The 23,097-nt window shown below is 38.0% G+C and overlaps 2 protein-coding genes across 5 annotated transcripts; one reads left to right on the forward strand and one right to left on the reverse strand.

Moving 5' to 3' along the window:
- Nucleotides 1-5,520: 5,520 nt before the first annotated feature.
- LOC147549270 (uncharacterized protein At4g18490) lies at nucleotides 5,521-13,768 on the reverse strand. 4 transcript variants are annotated; one of them, XR_015237038.1, is made up of 18 exons: nucleotides 13,395-13,765; nucleotides 12,505-12,625; nucleotides 12,050-12,176; nucleotides 11,425-11,616; nucleotides 11,148-11,308; nucleotides 11,006-11,069; nucleotides 10,043-10,858; nucleotides 9,630-9,815; nucleotides 9,406-9,543; nucleotides 8,395-8,559; nucleotides 8,141-8,315; nucleotides 7,350-7,420; nucleotides 7,218-7,257; nucleotides 6,957-7,103; nucleotides 6,327-6,437; nucleotides 5,880-5,960; nucleotides 5,699-5,770; nucleotides 5,521-5,607 (listed from the first exon to the last, which is right to left on the reverse strand). XR_015237038.1 is itself a non-coding variant. In XM_086666578.1 (17 exons), the coding sequence occupies exons 2-16, from the start codon at nucleotides 12,566-12,568 to the stop codon at nucleotides 5,901-5,903; spliced, it is 2,526 nt and encodes an 841-aa protein (XP_086522704.1). In that variant the 5' UTR covers nucleotides 12,569-12,625; nucleotides 13,395-13,768; the 3' UTR covers nucleotides 5,521-5,770; nucleotides 5,880-5,900. The 4 variants fall into 4 exon arrangements, 2 of the variants coding, with proteins under 2 accessions (XP_086522704.1, XP_086522705.1); XR_015237037.1 differs by having other exon boundaries at nucleotides 11,006-11,078; XM_086666578.1 differs by having other exon boundaries at nucleotides 5,521-5,770; nucleotides 11,006-11,078; nucleotides 13,395-13,768.
- Nucleotides 13,769-20,320: 6,552 nt separating this feature from the next.
- Nucleotides 20,321-22,908, forward strand: LOC147549271 (magnesium-chelatase subunit ChlI, chloroplastic-like). The gene is made up of 3 exons (XM_086665026.1): nucleotides 20,321-20,601; nucleotides 20,715-20,830; nucleotides 21,702-22,908. The coding sequence occupies exons 1-3, from the start codon at nucleotides 20,490-20,492 to the stop codon at nucleotides 22,749-22,751; spliced, it is 1,278 nt and encodes a 425-aa protein (XP_086521152.1). The 5' UTR covers nucleotides 20,321-20,489; the 3' UTR covers nucleotides 22,752-22,908.
- The last annotated feature ends 189 nt before the right edge of the window (nucleotides 22,909-23,097 follow it).

Below are 23,097 nucleotides of genomic sequence, written 5' to 3' on the forward strand. Positions count from 1 at the left end.
TTTACCTCTTCGTTTTCCTTTGGCAAGCACAAGGTTCAAGGGCTGAGGTGGCAAAGTCCCGACAAATTCTCCTCCTTGATGGCTTCGACGAGGGTCGGCTTACGTGTAACCTCGATTAATATGTTGATTTCTTAACTTGGGTCAATGTTGGTCAATATTTGGTTCTGCTGAAGCAACCAAAATTAGCATTTCCTGAAAGTATACTTTGTAGTAAATTTGTTTTCTAATTGGTTCATGTTAACAATATGAGGGCCGTCTCAGGTCTCACCTCTTACAAACAAGCGATACCTCATCATTTTTTATGACGACTATTCTTGATATACTTGGACCTTCCTTGAGAAGTCCAAATCTGAGACAAAAGAAATACTTAGATTTTTTCATTTTCACTATTAAACAATATTAACAAACCATAAAGTCTATTTCTTTTAGCCCAGCTAACAATTCTACTTATCTGATTCACTAATTAAGACTTTTCATCCTGATAATGAAACTGAGTTCCTTACCAAGGATTTACAGTCTTGGTATTGTTCTAATAGGATTATCCACCAATGTAACTGTGTTCCCACCCCCCACAACATAATGGAGTGCTTGAACGCAAATACCGACGCTTACTTGATGATGCACGTCCCTTGATGATATACGATTAATGAAAGACTAAGGTAGTGCCTTTTTAAATCCCATACAAAATCTGACTCAAAGTTTGAGTTGACTTAGAGTTAGATTTCAAAATGTTTGTTTTTGTTTAACTCGTAATGTCTAGCCATCTGAAGGACTAACTTGGGTAACACTTTTGATTCATTGAGTCAGACGATCCCGATTTAGACTAATCAAATTATACGATGAGAAAAAAAACACTGAAATCTTGTTTTAAGTGTCTTTAACTTTTACTTGGTGTCAAATTGACAGAATCAGTATACTTTTATGGGGAAAAGGAATAAATTAAGAGACACAAAATAGAGAGATCAACTAGACTAAATTCAGATTTACACAAAATAGAGAGATCAACAGGAATAAATCTTGTTTTAAGTGTCTTTAACTTGAATGCCCGACACCCGCTACGGGCGCCCGGAGTCTGAAATGAGTTGTCGGCGCTCATGCCCGAGACGGTCTCGGGTGAAAAGGTTTACCCATGCCCCCGCCCACACCCTAACCCGCATGATGGCAGTCGATGGTTACCCGAATTAACTACACAAAAATTTTGAATTATTGGATATGTATAGTCCCATTAAGGTCTTCGTAGGTTTACTTCTCATACACCAACTGGTGTAGTTCACACATATGCCACTAAGAGTTGGATGTCTGTCATGGTTAGTTTAACTACTTATAACCGAAGTCTCACGTTGCTCACAACCACTTCTCAATGCGGGACTAAAAAAAGAGAGAGTTGGAAGTTCATCATTTTGGTCACTCACACTGTCCCACGTCATTTAATTTGAAAAAAAGGAAGATGGACTAAGTTTTTTTTTTTTTTTTGATGAGAAGATGGACTAAGTTAATAAAGGGATTCTTTCAAAAAAAAAAAAAAAAAAAAAGTTAATAAAGGGATTTGGGTGACACATTCTCTCCTTACAATTAGAGCCCCACATTGTTCCCTTTGAATTGAAGAAGACTCTTGGAAGTTAATAGAAGGGACGCCACTGCTCATTTGTGTAAGTACTTAGATAGGTTGTAATGTATCTAAAGGCACCTCCTGGAGTTGGGCCTGAAGATTGGCACATTTGTTGTATACGCGATGTTCATTTGCCCGAAGCCCCGTCTAACCCGAGTGATTAAACGGGCATGGGCGGGCTTTGAGCTTGGGGAACTTTAAGTTTACGTGCCCGTTTTACCCAAGTGCCGTAATAGCCACTTGGAGAATATACCCGATCCGCCCAAGCCCGAAGTAAAGTTACCCGTGGGCACCATATCCGCCCTATTCCCACCCCTAGGTCTAGGGCTCAAATCTATAGACTAATAACGCGGGAAAAACAAAGATATAACAGGAGTAATTAGAAGTATGTAGATATGCCGAATCCATTGATGAGAATACAAAATAAATACTGACATAAACAAAAGTAATAAAAAAATTTCATTTATTCTTTAAATTTGTTTCAATTTTAACTCATTCAATTTCATTATAATGAACTCCTTATAGTTCTTGAGATATGAAATGCCCCCTCAAATCCCATCTTCAATGTCTGTTGTCTTTAATTCTATCAACTTCATCAATTGATGAACAATAATAACCAATGGCACATAAAACTATCTGAAATACTTTCTTGGGGATCTCCAATGGGTTCTCTGATTCAAACCGACGACATCGACTGATTTTCTCAACTTGTGTAGATTTGTGTTTGCTTGTGGTACCAAATCAGACAGGTAAAGAAGATGGGACAGATTATTATTTATCGGTGCCATCGAATTTTCTGTAGATTGGATGAAGAGATTAGTGATGTCTTCAAGGGGTTTTCTATATCCCTTCTTCTTGATCTTGATGGAAGATCTTGAGATAGAAGTAGTAGTCACTGGATTAGTTTGCTTGGCAGAAACTTGTGTGATATTCTCTTTGTTATTGTATTTGATATGAGAGATTGACTCCATTGCTGAATACAAGATGAGAGAGAGAGAGAGAGAGAGAGAGAGAGAGAGAGAGAGAGAGAGACAGAGAGAGACAGAGAGAGAGACAGAGAGAGACAGAGAGAGAGAGAGAGACAGAGAGAGAGACAGAGACAGAGAGAGAGAGAGAGAGAGAGAGAGAGAGAGAGAGAGAGAGAGAGAGAGACAGAGATGGGAGGATGGAAGAAGGAAGAGAGGTATTTGTAGTTGGGGGTTTGTTTTTCAGGTTGGAGGGAAGTTTAAGTTTTCATGTTTGAAGCTAGTGAGAGAGAAGGGATTAAATTTTTAGAGAGAGAGGGAGAGAGATTTCTTTCCAATTTAAAATTTGGAGATCTGGAGTTAACAGAGAGAAGTCTAATGAATTTTTCAGATTAGTTCATATTTTGGCGGGTAATTTCTTTGGCATTTTCCAAAAGAAGAGTTGGACGGCGGGAAAAAAAAAGAATGAGAGCTTTCAGATCTCATGCATTTATTATTTGGAATTAGTCCCAATAGCCCCCATGTTATGAAACTCGTCCATTTGCCCCCTATATTATATAGTATATATCTTTCAAAATAAATTGTTGGGTTTTTTGGCTGGCTTACCCTTCAACACTAATAGGAAATAGAGTTTGTCTTTCTCAATAATTGGTAATTGAGTTTACCTCCTTCGATATTTGGTAGTTGAGTTTAATTCCTTGACCTTACTGATTTAGGCAAATTACTAGAATTATGTTTGGCAGAAGAAAATCACAATCATAAATAAATATTCTATAAACAAAATAAGTTTCTACGAATCATACTATTTTTTTATTAAACCTAATATTACAGTAGAATATTACAATTACTAAAATCACATTACCAGGTCTTGATTCTTGATAGTCATATAGGTTTTCCGCGCGTCTAACATTGTCCTAATATTCTTAACAAAAGTAGTAAATTCAAGTAGGTAAATTCAGTTACCTAGTAGTATTGAGGGGGTACAATTAAAAAAATTATAAATTGTTCAACCGCCTAGCAAACACTTTTGTTAAAAATGTACTAATGCTTGTCACAGGGGGCCAATGACATCCAAGGTGGGTCGAGTTGGATTGGCGACCCACATTGTCCCACTTGCGAAAAGATGTTAGTAGTAATGTTATATTGTTATTAGAAAAACAAAATTCGACTTGTTATTTTAAAGATGTGTGTATGATGAACATATAATTGTGTTTCAGCTCAAATAGTTTAAATATGAAGGTCCTAAGCTCAACTCTTTCCAACACCTCTTTTTTTTCCAGATAAAATACTTTTTCCATCTTGTGGATTTTGCATCACTACAATTTTACTCAGACGTAGTCCTATTTAAATTTAAGTGAAAAAAAGGAAACAACTAAATCGTAGACTTAAGAAATAAAAATGATTAAATAACACTAAATAAACTAAGCCAAATAACCTAAAATAAAGTAAAATAAAAGCCTATGTAAACCTGCTAGATCTTTCAACTAAATTTTAACTCGTAAATGATTACTTGCCCATTTGATTGCGCATCTACTCTATAAATTGAGAGGTCATAGGTTCGGTTTATGGTGAAAGTGAAAATCCGTCATTTTTTTATTTATATTATCAATGAAGTTAAAGCAAGAATAGTGGATACTCAGTTGTCTCTCACTATTAATAATAAATATTAATATCCTTTAAAAGTTACAAATGAGAAATAGAAATAAGTGCTTATGACGAAGAAGTTCACGGAGCAAGAAGTGTGAGCCCTCTTCAAAAAAAGAAAAAAAAAAGTGTGAGCCTACGCCTTAGCAGTTATCGTATTATATCCGTTATTACCACCCTTGGCACAAGTTCATAGGTATAGAGTTTTGTTCGTAGTGAAGGTCCACCAGAAAGGCATTGGTACTTACTAAGCTCGAGTGTTCACCCACAATCAGGTTCCAGACGCTCTCATGAGCGACGTGGGACTATAACGGACCCCGCCCTTAGCGAAGAGCCAACATCGGCTCTGATATTACTTGGGACGTTCCTAACCTTAGTAGAAAGTTGGAAAATAAGTAATTTTAAGAAGAAAAAAAACCAAATGGCAGAGGGAGAGTGAAAAGTTATTCACACCTCAAAATAAAGAACTCTTGAAGTACTTGATGTTCATGATTTAGGAAGAAAAAAATTGGACCCCTCACATTTATAAGTCGAAATTATGACATAAAAACCTATATGATTTGTTATATAGATACATTGTTTTTTGTCTTACCTCCCGTCCTTATGATAGGGGTTTCCTATGGCAGAAAATGTTTGCAAAATGCGCGAAAGCAAAAACTGTTAAATGTGAAAAAATATCAATTCCTATTTGGCCCCCACATGTGTCTGACCCTATTGTTAGCCCGTTAAACAAAAGAATGTTTATTTTTCGCGTTTTTCCGTACTTTTTTTAGGCCATACTTTTGGAGAAAGAAATACAAAATTTTGAGAATTTTTTTAGAGTTTTGTTTTGTTTCCCTAACCCCCATCTCTACTCCCATAATGGTCGGAGGAAAAAGAAAGAAATTTTGTTGTCTGGGAAAATTCAAATCTACACTTTCCCTTTTGAAATTTAGTACCTCGAAGATTTTTCTTGTTTCTCCAAAATGCGGGCCTTTCTTTATCAATATGGTGTCGTTGGAAAATAAAACATTACAAACAGCCAGAGCTTACTGATTTTACCTTCAAGTGATGCCGCCTAGCCAAATTGGAAACTCATAGGGAAAAGAGCATTTTCCTAAAAGAAGTGCATTAGACATATGCAGTCTACCAACATCAATGGCAATCATGGGCCTGTGAGGCTCAAGGAGGGTACCAATGTAATGTGGAAATAGTATACTGATTAACCCTAAGTTTTGAAGAACATCACATAATGATCATCACAACAAAAACAATTACGAAACACTAATGTTAAAGGTCAGAATTAAAATGGTTAAGACGTCATAATCCAATGTTAACTATTGAAATATATTGAAGATTGTCACATACTTCGAAGAACATCAGTCAGCAGTCATTTGTAGTATTTAAGGCCTAATATAACATTGTAAAACTGAAAAGGGATTATGTGAAATCCGTGCTCGAAAGGAATCAATATAGAGTTAGAGTAGCGCTATTATAGTACCTGGATCACCACTACTGCAAAAGGAACAGCAAGAACACGAGGAAGTCGAGTAAACCATTGTAAGATCAGAACCTACAAGTTTAAGAGTATTTAAGCAAGTCTATTGCAAACCATGACTGTGTGTGTGTAAGTTTATTTTAAACATTAACATATTTGTACGAGAAGTAGAAAGAGTGTATACCTTTAGGTTAAGAATGTTGTATTAACAAGTTTCGAGCTTCTTCTCCATTACACGATTAGCAAAATTCTGAGCGGAACGGATGTTTTAATTGTAAAAGAAAACAGAAGACAAACCAATATCATTCTAATAAAACTGAAATTGCAGGCTCTGTAACATAAACATTCCTTCTTAGAATTTTCAACCATGTCGAATACTTAGACACTCAGTCTCTGATACTAGCAGTCACTTCAGTGGATAAAATGAGATTTTGTGTGCACGTGTGTGTGTGTGTGTCTTCATGCGTTTTTTGTGTGTGTCTTCATGCGTTTTTGTGTGTGTGTCTTCATGCGTTTTTGTGTGTATGATAGTTTTTTTTCTACTCTTTGTATTCAACACTTCTTATCATATTGCAACCTATACCTGTACATCCGCATTATGTACAGTTTTTTGAAATTGTATAAAGGATATCTTCTCTTCGTAGATTGGATGATTCAGCATAAGCAGATTATTGTTGTTTACAATAGCACGAACCAATAATTCTTTGGCTTCCTCGTGTTTCTTCTTCAGCATGTTGCAAATCTGTATAAACAACAACAATGGCAACCTAAAACATACTTGTCTATGAAAATGAGATAATAGTATTAAGCAATAGTAGATTAGTAGAAGTTTGAAGTTTGAACAACTAAGTTTTGTACCTGATTAACAGTAGAACAAATACAATATGTTCTACTAGATCCATTAAAGAAACTAGTACTTTTTTTTCACATCAAACTGCTTTTAGATAACTATTATCTCTCTAAGCAAATATACATTTTCACGCCCGTTACAGGATCCAAATACAGTCCATTTCAGCTAGTAACATGGGAAAGTGAAACCCCAGCATGTGATTCTTACCAACTTAAATGGTCAACTCGGCCATTCCATTGACTCTTTATTATTGTTTTAAGTTCATTAGGTGTTCTTCACCCGGATTGGACAGTTTCCTATGAAACCTCCCTAATAAGAAAAAAGAAAAAGTATATATACATATATATATATATATATATATATATATATATATATATATATATACGGTTCCGGGATCTATATTTAACTTACATCTTCCAGCTCTTTTGCGCATGCTTCAGCCTTTTCAACAATGCCATCATTTTCCATTGTTAGAGGGACTTCAAATTCTGCCATGCTTGTATCAGGTTCAAATCTGGAGGTACGGTAACCACTTAATGGACTTCCAAGATTGGGAGCCTAGCCAAAGGTCAAAGCCATGACAAATATTACACTTTTATATCAGGCACTTCACCCAGTTTCGCTTCACAATAAGCCACCCAGATAACCCAACAAAAAGAAAGAAATCCTTACCAATTTCTTATCATTCGTTTCAGAAGTTTTTAAAGCTTTCCTGAAAAAGTAAAGAGTGAGATTTCAATAGTACCCAAAAAAGGATTTCACACGTAAAAGTAGTCAAAACTTGTACACAAGTAAAAAAATAACCTGTTCTGGCTGGGTGATTCATTGATAGATCTCGATGGATATAAGGTATCTGGAGCTGCATCTGATGATGCCTGCAGGATCATAACCATACTGAGCAAAAAATCAAACTTATAAAGGATCAAATATACTTATTTGTTTACTTCTGTGAAGACCTTGAAAAAACAAACAACACTGACATCTTAATAAACATGATAAACATTTAGCTACTTCTGCAAGACTTTTGATTGACGATGTCTGGATTTTGGATCGATTAAAGACTTCTGCAGAGACTACTGTGTAATGTGTATTACTTCATTAGGGAATATTAGTATTTCTTCATGTTTGTACTATCAGATACTGTTTTTCCATAACAAACGTCCAAAAGAAGGGACCTTTGGTTTAACGAGTATAGGAACCCATCATTCTCTCAATTTCGTTAAGTTTTTTTATGTCACCTGCAAAAAACTTAGCATCTTATTAAAAGGAATAAGTTGTTTCCTGTAGTTCTTCTAGCATTCACTTGCTGAAGTTTTATTTGTTTAGATTTTTCTGTGTAGGAATCTCTGTTGCCAAGAACTGCCAACCGTGTCCGTACTCTTACAATAAGAATTTATTGGGCTTCTGATTAATCAACTAAATGTCTGACTTGACTGTACGAGATGACATTTTCTTGCATTAAGGTACCATCGAGTAAATAGCATACCGAAAAAGTATCTTCCGATAATAAAAGGCGCAGTATACTAGATTTACTATCGTATCTGGTAAATATCATTACTGAATCTCAGCAGAAAAAGGATTAACAGGGATTCGACCTCAAACGTCTTTCGCTTCAGCGATGGACTTAAGAGACCTCGTTTTTCTGCAGCAACAGTGGAAGCTGTGTTGGGTTCTCTTACGTGTAATTCTTTGTTTACTTCTGTAGGCTTCAATGACCTTATCTGTCTGTGAAGACTGGAATGTTGTAAATCATTCTTTGCTATCATGGGCCTACATTGAGAACTATTAGATCACATGAACTTTCTTTCAGATAAATGAGATGACATGGGGGAGGAAAGAGTCAACTTACCTAGATACCTTAAGGCTAGTATCAAGTGTCTTATTAAGAACCTCCGAAGAAGAGACAACTTTCTTTGTAGATGCAATGCTTAAAGCGGGCAATTTCGGATTTGTGCATCTGAGATCGCTAGATTTAGTTGTCAGTTCCGGTAAGCTGGCAGGACGAACATGGCCACTGCAAGACACTCATAATGCTCATTTCGTAGGATACAAATTTTCTTTTCAAAGCATTACACGATGAGAGAAGGAGTTCAATGATCGTTTAACAGTAATGTGGGAATGCTCATATGTTGTACATCAAAATATTGAAAGGGTTTACGACTTACGACCTTTAAAAATAAGGTGCTAGCATGTGGAGAGGAGTTCCCTAGTTAGTCGAGAAAACATTCAGGATGCACTAAATCCCCCCTCTATGCAGGAGGATCAGGGAGCCTTGTAACATTAACTGATGGAGTAGGGGGAATGGCGGAACTCCCTTCGCCAAGTTCCTTTTGTCAAAAAGGTTCTATCCGTTCTTTTAGGCTTCAACTCCCTATGCGAGGTTACCACAAGTTTGCACATAGTATGTACGGTTTTACATAGTTTTCATAATGAGCCCAATTTTCTGTTAAAAGAGATGGGCCGGGGAAGGGTTAAGAAAATCCTTAGGTCTTCAACACCCAACTTTTCTCTCTCTTACAGGTAAACTCTCTCCAGTTATGGGTGTACGACCAAGATTGTTATGCCTCTTGAAACCTCAGTGAAGGGTTTCGATCCATTTAGCAAGCTCTTTCACATGAGAAAATGTGTAAGGACCATCCTTTCTGCCGTAATTCCTACAAGTTCAGATGATTTTAAGAAATGTTGGACACAATACCCAAGATTATTGTGCATTCAGAATTCCCCATATTTTTACGGTTGTTATAGAATCCCAGATATCCATAACCTATTCAAGTATTTTTGTTATTCTACGAAAGTCAGAGAAAAATTTATTGAAGGGTTACTTACCACTAGCAATGGAACTCAAGTTTATATATCCTACCTCGAAGTAGTTTGTCCTGCATTGTTCTTTACACATTCTTCTGTAATAGTTACACCTTTTCTTCCAGCTGAGTCAGGTAACTTAAGAGCACTAACCCTCCTGTCCCCAGCTTGTGCGTCACCAGGGCCACATTCCAGCCTGTGGAAGAATACAAGGGAAGATGTATCACTGGAAACTTAAACTTAAATATGTGGCAGAAAGGGGTTAATGGATGAGTGGAGTACCTCCTTTCATGTACAGAACTTAAAGATTTAGATTCAGTTATTTTGTCATTAAGGGAACAACTTTTTGATTGAGCTGGTGCAGTGTTAACCTGAGCTCCTGCTGCATCTGATCTAGGTAGAGGCTTCAAGGAGACATGACCCATTCCTTTTCCTCTAACTTGCAGGTGCTTACTGATTCTGGGATCACTGCATAAGATAACAAATGAAATAACTAACGGGAAACAAGACCAATCATCCTTAGTTATTAAATTAAAGCTGAAGTTGGCTAATCCAATTTCGAATTCATGCATGCTATAGGAACAACTTTATCATATCGCAATATGATGAGTTGTAGGTTTAGATGCATAACTCGTCTTAGGTTTTGACCAATTCCTGTAAATGAAATAGTATCAGAAGTGTATGAACTAACTGACCTATTCGTTGGTGCCACTTGAAGCTTCGAAATTGAATTGGTGGTTTCTATTGTAAGCTTTTTACTACAAACTGTATTCTCTGCAGCACTTGAGACAGAGGCATCTTTATCGTCTGTATGACCTTCAATTGATGCACCACAACTCGTATATTCAACAGGTACAACATTTTTGTTCTCCAACTTTCTTCCAATTTCATTGTTTGTGCTCTGCAGTCCTCTGATGTTCGTCAATGAACTAGATACTCTAGACTCGAATGCGGTAGCAGGTTTGGCCGCACCATCTTGTTCCCCATCTTTAGTAGTATTTACTTCAGGAACAAATGAAAATTCTTCCTGTAGTTCTGGAACAGCTTCCTGAAATACATTATTCCCGTGCACAGATGAGATGAACAAATCTTGGGTAGTATGGTTAGACAATGGTTTTGTTGTATCAGTCATCCTCGACTGTCGATTGAAGTGGTCTGACACTTTGGTACGGCTAGTTATTTCTTTCTCAGGAGATGTTGCAACATGAGACACATTTAGATTTTCACAATTTGCAGATGTGGAAGGAGAACTGTCAATTTTTGAAACATGACTCGTGGGGCCACCTATGAGATGTTCAATCTTTGATGTGGTAGCACTCTTCAACTTAGGAAATTTCTCAGATCTACTATCGTCAAAGGAATCAGCTCGTACGGCCAGGTTGCTTCTTGAGCTTTGACTGCTTTCGTGTTCGCATTGAGAATCTAACATTTTCTCATGGGCTGACCCTGGAGCTTTGTCAGATTTCTTTCCTCCTTTGGGCCAGCTTGAGTCCAAATCACAATTATCCAGCCTGAAAGTCAGAAAGAACACCTATTTAATGTGTGTTTCCTGAAGCATGGTATACAAAGAACTATAACAACTAAAACCATGATGTATAGTTCAGATAAGGAGGACCCTATGTGACTATAAACTATAATTATGTAAATGGGATACTTACGCATTTAAGTTTCCAATTTTTGCAGATGCGGGAGGATTACCATCAGCTACTGAATCGTGGCTACCTGCACTGCCTATCAGATGTTCAGACCTAGATGCGGTCACACTCTTCAATGTACAAAATTTATTTGGTTTATTAGTACCTTCAAGTGCATCGATTCCCGTTACCAGGTTGCTTATGACACTTTGATTTTTGTCATGTTTAGGCGAGGAATCAGATCTGTTTGCATGTGCATGTCCTGAACCTTTTTCAGATTTCTTTTCTTCTTTCAACAAGCTTGAATCCAAATCAAAACTATCGAACCTGAGGTTTGAAAAGGACAAGAAGTTATTTTGTGTCGTTTCTTAACAGTTGAAAAGTTGTTACCATTCTGCAAAAGAACTAACTTAATGATGAATTCTGGTAACTAACAAACTTACGCATTAAAATCAAAATTGAAGCTGGAGCGGTCCTGCTTGTCTTCAGATTTTCCACTACTATTTTCTTTTCCAGTTTTTTCGTTCTGCTTTCCAAGTCTTTTAGGTGGACTTGAGAAATCCAGATCTGGCATGCTGACTTTGAAGGACGATGATATTTTGTCAAAATCACCACCCAGACCAAAATCCATATCCCTGGGAGAAATATTGACGAATAAGTATTATCAAAATAAATAATGTGTTCTCTTCCAAATTAAGTAGGGAACTTTAGTCATATGGTAGACCACCAAAAGTTTGCAAGTATATCCCTTTTAATTATGTACAAGTTAGACAAAGAGACATAGTTTAGTGGTTGGTGCTGCCAAAAAGCTGAATGGTGCAAATTGCAATTGAATGGCCTACAAGAAGCTCCTAAAAGAAGATGAACATAAGTCGATTGACAAGTTTAGAGAATAGGCGTAAAAATCAAAACTTAAGTCAATGGCCTCCTATAAGCTGATGCAACAATGTCTGTACAATCAGATATTTCTTGATCAATATTTATTTCATGAGGATAAGAGTAAGAATTTAGTGGTACAGTGGTAGTTACTGGTAGAATTTTATGCACTCAACGATTTGAAACACCTACAATTGGTCAAAGCTGAACGCGTTCTTCTTGCCCTTGGGAAGTGGCTCATAGTTAAAATCCATAGCATCATCCTCTGCGACAGACATAGACTTCCAGGAACTGAAAAAATCCTTTCCGATATCTTCATCTGTTCATATAGAACTTCAGAGTTATCAGAGTGCTTATAAATGTTAAGTATAAATCTTTTGAACTCAATGTTCTTGCACCGTGCCAATATCTGAAGACTAAGATGAGAATCTTCAGAGTCGATGATGCAATAGGTTCTTCATAACCTTTCCCACTGAAATTATGTCTAAGATACCCTACTTCGGGTAACAGCCAACTTCATCAGGGCATATGTTGGGATCCACTCCGATCATTGTATATAGTATTCCTATTATCTATACCTTTAGGAATATCATAATGTTGTTAAACAGGGTTAGATTACTTTCACAAGAGAAAATTAGGGCACATACCTTGTAGAGAACTTCTGTTTTTTGTATTGGCAGTTGCAGCAGGCTCCTTCTGCGGTTCCCCCATGTTGATAAGTAGCTTGAGATATGTTCAAGTTCACCTGATGCACCCTTACGAAATATGCTACAATAATATTTGGAAACAACAATAACCGGAAAATCTATCTGAGACAACAATTATATCGATGGAACAACTTATGGTTTAAAATCAGTAAACATTGACTGATATTATGCTATCATAATATTGGCTGATTCAGTAGTTGAAGGCTTGCTCTTATATTGAGTTATCAATTCTCCTAAACTTTACAACCTTGATCAGAGGGATATCCTTATAAGTTTATGTCGAATAGCAGATAGTACAAATGTGAGAATGCAAGCTGAATTTGAATATCCTCTCAATTGGATACTAAAACCTTCATGAGAAACTCGATGAGTGCCAAACTAGGTCAAATTTTGAGAAAACTAGAGACCGTAAAAGCATAGCTTGGAGATTTTGGAATTTTCTCAAAATCTGAAGGTAATAATAGTATACTGCTGGAACCGACTTAATGTGTTCATTTCTCCAATTGTGGAGTAACGGAATTCGTTCAATTTCAGTTCATTCATCTTCTAATTCCAAATTTTGTTCCGTTAACATGCAATTATTCAAATCAACCTAAAATTGAAGTTGCTAACAGAAATAAAAAGAAACCGAATCATATATATAGTCATCAATCAGAAGTAATTAACAAAGAATTTCACCACTCGATCAAAGAGCTTATTTGGAAACCTCACTGGAAAATTTCTCAGGTAACATAGATAAGTAACAAGAGCATTAAGATTTACCAAATGAAGATTAACAGATGACGAATCAGAAGGAGAGAGAGAGAGAGAGAGAGAGAGAGAGAGAGTACTTGAATTATCTTCTGTGAGGATTTGATGCCGGGTGGAGATCGGAGAATCGCCTACTTCAATGGATGTAAACGCGATGAAGAAGAAGAAGAAATGAGAGTGATGAGGTACCGCCTCTTATTTATAGGCGAAGTGGCGGGAACCGTTTCGTGACTGGTTGAACTCCAGGAATTATGACTACACTGGCACTGAATTCTCTTTTTTGTCTTTTATTTTAAGGTTAGACTAGAAAAACCAAATGGGGAACCACCCGGATTTCAGAGTATATGCTTTACCAATTGAACTATTGACATCTTGATTTTCTTTCTCTTCATTTCGAATATGGGACTTACAAGGTGTTTGATTTTTGGGCGAAGTCAGGTGATTTTAGTTTATTGAGTTAATTCCTATATGGCCCCCTACTTTGTGACCAGTTTCTTTTATGGCCTCCAAATTTCTGTAAATTCAAATATGGCCCCCTATTTTCATGAAAATGTCATAACTACCCTTCCCATTAATATATTTTCAAAATAAAATTAAAAACAAAATCCTAAATTCCACCTCACTTCCCTCTCCACCACTCATCTCTCTCCACGTCACCTATCTCTCCAACTCACCTCTCTCTCTCTCTCCAAGTCACACTCTCATGAAGGTCGCCGGCCGGCGACCTTCAAACTTAAAAAAAAAAAAAAAAATTTCACTCACCTTTCTCTCTCTCTCTCTCTCTCCAAGTCAGCACTCACATGAAGGTCGCCGGCCGAAAAATTTTTCGGCTGGCGACCTTCAAACTTAAAAATTTTTTTTTTTTTTTTTTCACTCATCTCTCTCTCTCTTTAAAAATTCCGGCGAAGGGGGTTTCCCTTCGCCGGAATCTGGTCTGTTCTTCAACAGACCAGATTCCGGTGAAGGGAAACCCCCTTCGCCGGAATTTTTAGAGAGAGAGAGATGAGTGAAAAATTTATTATTTTTTTTTTTTTTTAAGTTTGAAGGTCGCCGGCCGGAAAATTTTCCGGCTGGCGACCTTCATGTGAGTGCTGACTTGGAGAGAGAGAGAGAGGTGAGTGAATTTTTTTTTTTTTTTTTTTTAAGTTTGAAGGTCCCCGGCCGGCGACCTTCATGAGAGTGTGACTTGGAGAGAGAGAGAGGTGAGTTGGAGAGATAGGTGACGTGGAGAGAGATGAGTGGTGGAGAGGGAAGTGAGGTGGAATTTAGGATTTTGTTTTTAATTTTATTTTGAAAATATATTAATTGGGAAGGGTAGTTATGACATTTCCATGAAAATAGGGGCCATATTTGAATTTACAGAAATTTGGGGGCCATAAAGGAAACTGGTCACAAAGTAGGGGGCCATATAGGAATTAACTCTAGTTTATTCTATATTTTTTGTCGTTTGTTTAAATGGGGACAGTTAATATTTTGTTGTTTATTTTAAATGTGGAGCTTCCCGTTTTGTCCTTATTTAATAAGTGTAAAAAGATATTTTTATCCTTCTCTTCGTGTACTAGTTCCAATATAATTTATAGTCATTTTTTTACTGCCAACTTTGTGACCAGTTTCCTTTTTTACCCTCTATTTTTTCAGTAATTCAAATTTTGTTAACATCGTCAGTTAATTTTAGTGATTAATTTTTTTATTTTCATAATTGGCCTTGTTATAAATTCAAAATTAGCCCCTTTTAAATATGTATTGATTGCCAATTTTTTTTAACTTATTTAGAACAATTGAAGGGCCAAAATGGAATTTATTTTACAAACATTAAAGACACGTATCTCTCCTCCATCTCATCACCTCTCTCTTCCACGTCATCTCTCTCGCCACCTCATCATATTCTCCGATGAAGGTCGCCGACCGGCCAAAATTTTCACCGACCATCAAACCTTTTTTCTTCTCTCTCTCTTCTTCTTCTCTCTTCTCTCTCTCTCTCTCTCTCATTTCTTTTTGCTTTAGTAAACAAAATAGCTTTAGAGATTTGTAACAGAGACGCAAAAAATGGAGGATATCTATTATTTCGCCACATAGGAATGAGAGTTTCAATTCAAACTTGACACATAACATTAATGAATTTTATTTAGTTTCGGGGATGCTATTATAATTCCATGATATGTGACGGAAGTTATTTTGTAGACCTGAAAATGACATTCTAAATTTAGAGTGTCCTCTTGAAAATCTCCAAGTCTCTTAATCATCAAACTGTTAGAGTGTCTACTTGAAGATCTCTAAGTCTCCTAATCATCAAACTGTAGTTTAAAAAAATAGAAAATTTTCTTCTATAATTGCTTTTCTAATTAAATTAAGATATAATTATTTTCAGGATCTCCCTCTTAAAAAAACCTACCGAATCTAAAAGCTATTGGGAATGATGAAGGAAAACGTGGACACCCCTACTTCTTCATCGTTGCAGCAGGGCAACATTGTTGACACCATGTTGCTAAGTACCCTTTGTCTTCTGCTTTAGACCCTTGATCGCATGTTTCGTGGCTAGTCGACCACAAAATGTTTTCTGATAGACCGACCACGAAACCTTCGGTCAAGGGTTACAGAATCCTCGATAAAAAGTTTGAAACTCTCGATGAAGGTTTCATTGGAAGGGTTCTTACAAGGGAATATGCCACTTCGTCGAAACAGTGAGAGAGAGAAAGAGATAAAAAACAAATGACAAGAATAGTATAAAACACCAACAGTGTTCTGGGGGTGGAAGACACCGACCTCTTCTGTATCATTGGAGTAGTCTAATCCCTTGACCAAAAGATAAGACATATTATGATTTTATGCTTGAGTGGGAGGACTTAATGATATAACATCTTATTTTTCTTCTTAAACACTTGTAAATCCTTTCTTCTTGTTTTAAAACAAAAGCAGGAGAAAAAGAGAGCAAGCATAAAGAAGAGAAAAAGATAGGAAGAGAAAAGAAGAAAGAAGAAAAGGTAAAGAGAGTGGGAGAGACTAGAGAGAAGAATGAAGGAGAGAAAAAAAAAAGAGAACAATGGTAGTGGTGGTCGGAGTTGGTGAGGGGTGGAATTGAAGATGGTCACTGGTGATGGGATGTGGGAGATGAAGATTAGAGGGTAAACAACAAACATGACGATTTTTAAGCTCACAACACGATTTCCCTCCTAAGAGCATGTCCAATGTGCAGGGGCCCAGTCCAGACTTTGGGCGCTCTAACCGGATGTCGAACCTCCACCTGTTAATAATTTTGCGGGCACCGACGACGTCTTTGGACTTAACCTGTGACAAAAGAGACGACAACACACGTGACCGTGAGGCCTTAGGGGACACCGGGATGGTGTCGGCCTAAGGGGGCTCCGACGGTCAAGCCAGTAAGCTCGCAAGAAAAGTAAAATGTACGTGGATATTAACCTTGGAATGTTACCGTTGGTTGGATAATGGTCGGAGTTTAGGCACGACTCGTAGAGTGGTCGGAGCTCGTTCTCTGCGGATTGACTGACATGGTTGGAGAGAGAGTATGACAACCTATGAGGTCTGTCCTTGAGTGAGGCAGCCCTGGAGTGGTTTGCCTTGTCCAAGGGTATGCTTCGTAAATAAGTGAGAAGCTTTAAGGGTCTGACCTTGTAATTAATCACGTGGGTGGTATGTTAACGGTTTGACCCCTAGGAGAGATAAAGTGAGCGAACCCTTGTTGATTGTCACGTGGGGATGTGGGGAGGTCTTGACCTCTTGAAACTAGGCGAACCCCTTAAGTAGACGAACCCTTGTTAGAGATTATAGGAGAGAGAAAGTAGGCAGACCCTTGATAAGCCTTGTACTTGTACTTTCTGGGGAAAGTGTGTGTTTGTTTCCTCAAAGGTCCTGCACCTGATAAGATATGCTAGTATTTGATAATCTCTTGTATTTGACAAGGCCCTGTACCTTGATAAATGGTGTAGAGCCTCGTATCTTCTGTGCACAGTATCTTATGAGGTCCTGTATATGGATGCAAAGCCGTAATAGTGCCTAGGTGAGAGAAGGAAGGCGAGACTATATGATGAAGCGGGACTCTATCAAAGAGCTAGACTCTATGAGAGAGAATGTGAGTTGATTGTCCTCTGTATAAGAAAGAAAGTAGTGGGGTTCTTCGCTCGGGCTCAGATGATATTAGAGTGCTTGATAGTGATATCAGTGGAATCTGAGTATGTTCGGCGATAACCAGATGATCAAGTGTATTTGTTGGGAATTCGATGATATTATTGAGTCTCTACTCGATGTGTTTGCCCGGAATCAGATGATTTATCACTCTTGGTTCCGTCCTTTTATAGTGTCTTGGGTCGACTGTTACCTGATGATGAGTTGTCATCTTTAATGGTGGTAACGCATGGGTTGTCACCATTATTATGGATTTCGTAACCCCCTAACGGATATATCCGGGTATGGTCATCTTGAATGACTGTAATGTCTCTCCAACGGATATACGGGAGGAGGTCTGTTGAGGATTTGGGGCGGATCTCTTTATCCAGGGCTGGATGTGCTTCTTAGGTCTGCTGAGAAGGTGAGGGCAGACCTCTTCTTCTAGGGTTGGAAGTGCTCACATATTTCAGCCTGGTGAGGAGGCGAGGGCGAACCTCTTCCTCTAGGACTGGAAGTGCTCCTTTATTTTGGCGTCGCTTCGGGGTGCACGAAGATAAATGGGTCGGACCCATTAGCCATTAGTTCACGGGCTTGGTCACCGAGTAAGCCCATTAATCGTGAATTTCTTGGGGCACTCCTGGTGACGTATTTTGGCCCATACAGATATGATGGATTCCCATCGTGAAAATTCATGAATTCACCATCAATTCTAGTGCACTACAGTGGCAAGAGGACATCGAGAAGACGAAAGGAAAAGAAATGAATAATTTATCTTCGCCCAGCAACTTTAGTCTGACAGTCTCGCACGCTCTCCATTTTCTACTTGGTTCATCATTCCTACTTATGTATACATTAAATAAAGTTTATGACCTTTAGGGTCCTCTCATTCGTGATCTTGAGGATCTTTTCATGTGTGATATTTAGGATCTTTTCATTTAGTTTTTGTAATGTTGTACTCCTTTCCCTTTATGTTCTACTTTACATTTGTAAGTTCCTGTTGTAATTTACTTCTGTGAAGAGGGATAAACCTCTTGATAAAGAAAGAGAAGAGAGATGGTTGAGACCGAAAGAGAGAGAGAGAGGGAGTTGTGAGAAATAATTGATATTAGATTAATTCTCTCTGTTACAGTCTTGTAAGTTACATAGATGCCTATTTATATGATACAAGGTGAATTAGGGTTTCCTAAATTAACATATGCATGTTGCTAAACTATAATATACAGTTGTTAAACTAAAATATACATTAAAGATCTTCATGGACCGGGTCCACTCGGTTGGCGCGAGTGGAAGTGGGTCGGTAGATCCTAATACTCCCCCCTCAAGTTGGAGCGAAGACGGAAGTAACAACCAACTTACCAATAATATTCTTGAAAGGAGCCGCCACAGAGGCTTGGTGAATATGTCTGCTAACTGGTTTTCTCAAGAATTGAAGCATGCGACAATGACGTTGTCTTTGATCTTCTCACGAATGATGTGGCAGTCGATCTCAATGTGTTTGGTACGCTCACAGAATATGGAGTTGCCGACTTTATGAAGAGCCGCCCGATTGTCACAGTAAACCGTCATCGGGCTAAAATGGTCGATTCCAAAATCGAGTAAAAGATATTTTAGTCAGGAGTCAGGACGGGTGATAGTAAGATAAAGAAGGCAACCAATCAATCGGCGGTGAGGCCAGAATCTTTTAGCATGTCGAGAGCATATTCCCGCTGACAAAGAAAAATGCCTTAAAGAGGAACAAGAAACCTCTATACCGAGTAAATATTGTAAGCAACCCAAGTCCTTAAGAGAAAATTTTCGATCAAGGAAATTTTTCAGTTTGGAAGTGGCAATCTCATCATTTCTTGTAATAACTATGTCGTCTACATAGACGAGGACAAATGTTTGGGTGGAATCCGAGTGATATGTAAAAAGTGAATAATTGATTGAGGGAAGCCTCTACTAAGGAGGACAAAAGAAAATTTTGAGAACTAATGTGTAGATGCCTGGGCGTTTAAGGCCATATAGTGATTTTTTAAGTCGACAGACATTGGACTCCCCCTTAGAGGAGAATCCGGGTGGAAGTTTCATATAGACTTCTTCATGTAGATCTCATGTTATACTCAAAGGAGTAAAAAATCTCATAACCATGTAATGTTCTGGATTGGTTTCCTTCGTATGAATGATAATTTTGATTTAATTAAAAAAAAAGGGTTATTTCCCTAATGGCCCCCAACTTTGTGACCAGCTTCCCGCCTGGCCCCCTACTTTACGAGAAATACCCATATGGCCCCCTTCCGTTATAACACCGTCACTCTCTCTCCTCCATCATGTTTTCTCTCTCTGCCAACTCACGCCACATCATCTGTTACCCACCTCATCACCTTCTCTGGCAGAGGTCGCCGGCCAGCGACCTTCAAACTAAAAAAAAATCTCTCTCTAAAGAACAGACCAGGTATGTTCATTGAAAAACAGACCTCGGTCTATTCATTGAAGAACAGACCACTCTGGCGAAGGTCTCCCTTCGCCGGAGTAATTTTAGAGAGAGAGAGAGAAGAAGAGAGAGAATTTTTTTTTTTTTTTAGTTTGAAGGTCGCCGGCCGAAAATTTGGCCGGCTGGCGACCTCTGCCGGAGAAGGTGATGAGGTGGCGTAACAGATGATGTGGCGTGAGTTGGCAGAGAGAGAAAACATGATGGAGGAGAGAGAGTGACGGTGTTATAACGGAAGGGGGCCATATGGGTATTTCTCGTAAAGTAGGGGGCCAGGCGGGAAGCTGGTCACAAAGTTGGGGGCCATTAGGAAAATAACCCAAAAAAAAAACACTATTGACGAGGGCAGCCTTTGGAAATTATCCTCAAGAAGGGGACAAAATGGGAGTAAAATATTATGTTAAGATAACAAAAGGCAAACGGACTCAAAAATCACAAGAGAGAATTGGAGACCAATCTTCACTCTTTTTCTTATCCACAGTCCATAAAAAGAAAGGAGTTTAAGTGAACGTTGAAGCCTTCACTAGTTGAAGCATCAACTCCTACTTTCTCTCTCTAAAAACAATTTGAAGTTGCAGCAAAAGTCATGGCAGGACTGCTCCTACCCATCTACTCTTCCTCAACTCTCACACCTTCTCGATCCCTCTCTTCTTCCCCAAAACCTTCTCCCTTAATTTCTTCTCTCTCTTCAACTACAGGTACCAACATCTATCTCCCCAATCTTTTACTGATTATTATTAGATCATTTATCGTCGAAAAAGGGTCATGAATAGAGTTAAATTTTCACCAGTTTATCAATTTTTTTGTACAGGCCAAATCTATGGGAGGAAATTGTACGGATGGAATGGAAATTTTGTTAAAAAGGAAAGATGTCAGTTCAATTTCTCAGTCACAAATGTTGCTACTGAAATCAGTCCCACTGAGAAGGTTTGATCTTTGTTTAGGGTTTTCTTAAATGTTACTCAATTTATCTTCTATTAGTAGATTATTTTTATTCTTGACCTAAATTGAACTCATAGAGTTCACATTTAATCAGGCTAGAAGGGAATTAATTGTTTTCTCTACTGGACTTGTGGATACGTAACTCAATATCAATTGGCTTTTGAGTGGAGAGGCCCAATATATATTGTATTCTTGTTCATGAGACTTCATTTGGTCCATGTGGGACTATTCTCACACGTCTCCTCCCGGTGGTATTTTGAGCCGAAGACGCATCATTTGTTGGGCGATGTGCACAAAGTTGTGGCCTTTTTGCGCTTATAACGGGTGGGACTAGTTCTACAACCGTATCATGAGACTTCATTTCATCCATGTGGGACTATTCTCATACGTCTCCTAACTGTGATATGTTGAGCCGAAAACGCCTCTTTTGTTGGATGATGTGCACAAACTTGTGGTCGTTGCGTCTACAATGTGTGGGACTAGCTCTACTACCATATTAAGTTTATAATGTGTGAGACTAGCTCTACTACCATATTAAGTTTGTGAACATTTAACTGAAATCGAACTGGCAATAAGTTGAGATGCCCTATTGTACTCTTGTTCATTAGATTTCTTATTGTCCATAAAGGACTATTCTCACATTTTGGTGACGTATAACAGATTCTATATTGCACTAAGAAATGTTAAATTTGAAGTAATAGTTATTGGAGTAAAGTGCCATCTTGCTGATACTGGATAATGTTTGGAGCATATTGTAGTAGTCTTAGAGAGTTTAGTAAATTATAAGTAACAATGCTAAACTTGAAAACGGGTGCATGGTATTAACATATAAGTTGTTATAATGTTAACTTTTCAGGCTCGAAAGCTTTCCAAAGAAAGTCAGCGACCAGTATACCCGTTTGCTGCCATTGTAGGGCAAGATGAGATGAAACTATGTCTTCTCTTGAATGTGATAGATCCAAAGATTGGAGGAGTCATGATCATGGGTGATCGAGGAACTGGCAAATCAACAACTGTTAGATCCTTAGTGGATTTACTTCCTGAAATTAATGTAGTAGCCGGAGACCCATTTAATTCAGACCCAAATGATCCTGAATCCATGGGTGTTGAAGTAAGAGAAAGTATCTTAAATGGTGAAGAACTTTCCATAGTAACGACTAAAATCAACATGGTTGATCTCCCACTTGGTGCTACTGAGGATAGAGTTTGTGGTACTATCGACATTGAGAAAGCTCTAACCGAGGGTGTAAAAGCATTTGAACCTGGTCTTCTAGCTAAAGCCAATAGAGGGATTCTTTATGTTGATGAAGTTAATCTTTTGGACGATCATTTGGTGGATGTGCTATTAGATTCTGCTGCCTCTGGGTGGAACACAGTTGAACGAGAAGGAATCTCAATTTCTCACCCTGCTCGTTTTATCCTGATCGGTTCGGGAAATCCCGAAGAAGGCGAACTTAGACCACAACTTCTCGATCGATTTGGAATGCACGCACAAGTAGGAACAGTAAGAGATGCAGAACTCAGAGTGAAGATTGTGGAGGAAAGAGCACGATTTGATCAAAACCCTAAAGAGTTTCGGGTGTCTTACCTTGAAGAACAAGAAAAGCTTCAAGAACAAATAACTTCAGCTAGGAACTCTCTCTCTTCAGTTCAAATTGATCGTGAACTTCGAGTGAAAATTTCTAAAGTATGTGCAGAACTAAATGTCGATGGATTGAGAGGAGATATTGTGACAAATAGGGCAGCAAAAGCTTTAGCTGCTCTTAAGGGAAGAGATAAAGTAGCTGCTGAAGATATTGCAACTGTGATTCCTAATTGTTTAAGACACCGTCTACGAAAAGATCCTTTGGAGTCTATTGACTCTGGTTTACTCGTCATAGAAAAATTCTACGAGGTGTTTAACTAAGCGAGGTAAAACGTCCGTACAGTTCAATTTTTCCGAAATATCGTTGCTTTATTTTCTTCTACATACGTTTTATTTGCTATATTTTATTTTGTTTTCGATGTTATCTTGATTCAAGTTTTTCAAGTATAACTACCATCAAGGCTAAGCTGTTTCTTCAGTGGGTTGAGTAACTTCAATTGTTATAATTCGGTTCTTTCTTAGGTACCTGTTCCCAAACCTTACCATTTATCCTATATTTGGTTATACCATTACACAAATCAACCATGAAGCGAGTAAAATTGTGTAGTTTAAGTTTGAAATTACGATATTCTGATAGTTCAGTACCACAACAAACTTAGCACAAAGC

The sequence above is a fragment of the Eschscholzia californica genome, unplaced genomic scaffold (assembly GCF_041429995.1).
Source record: "Eschscholzia californica isolate CP2 unplaced genomic scaffold, dmEscCali1.0.p SCAF_3, whole genome shotgun sequence".
NCBI lineage: Eukaryota > Viridiplantae > Streptophyta > Magnoliopsida > Ranunculales > Papaveraceae > Eschscholzia > Eschscholzia californica.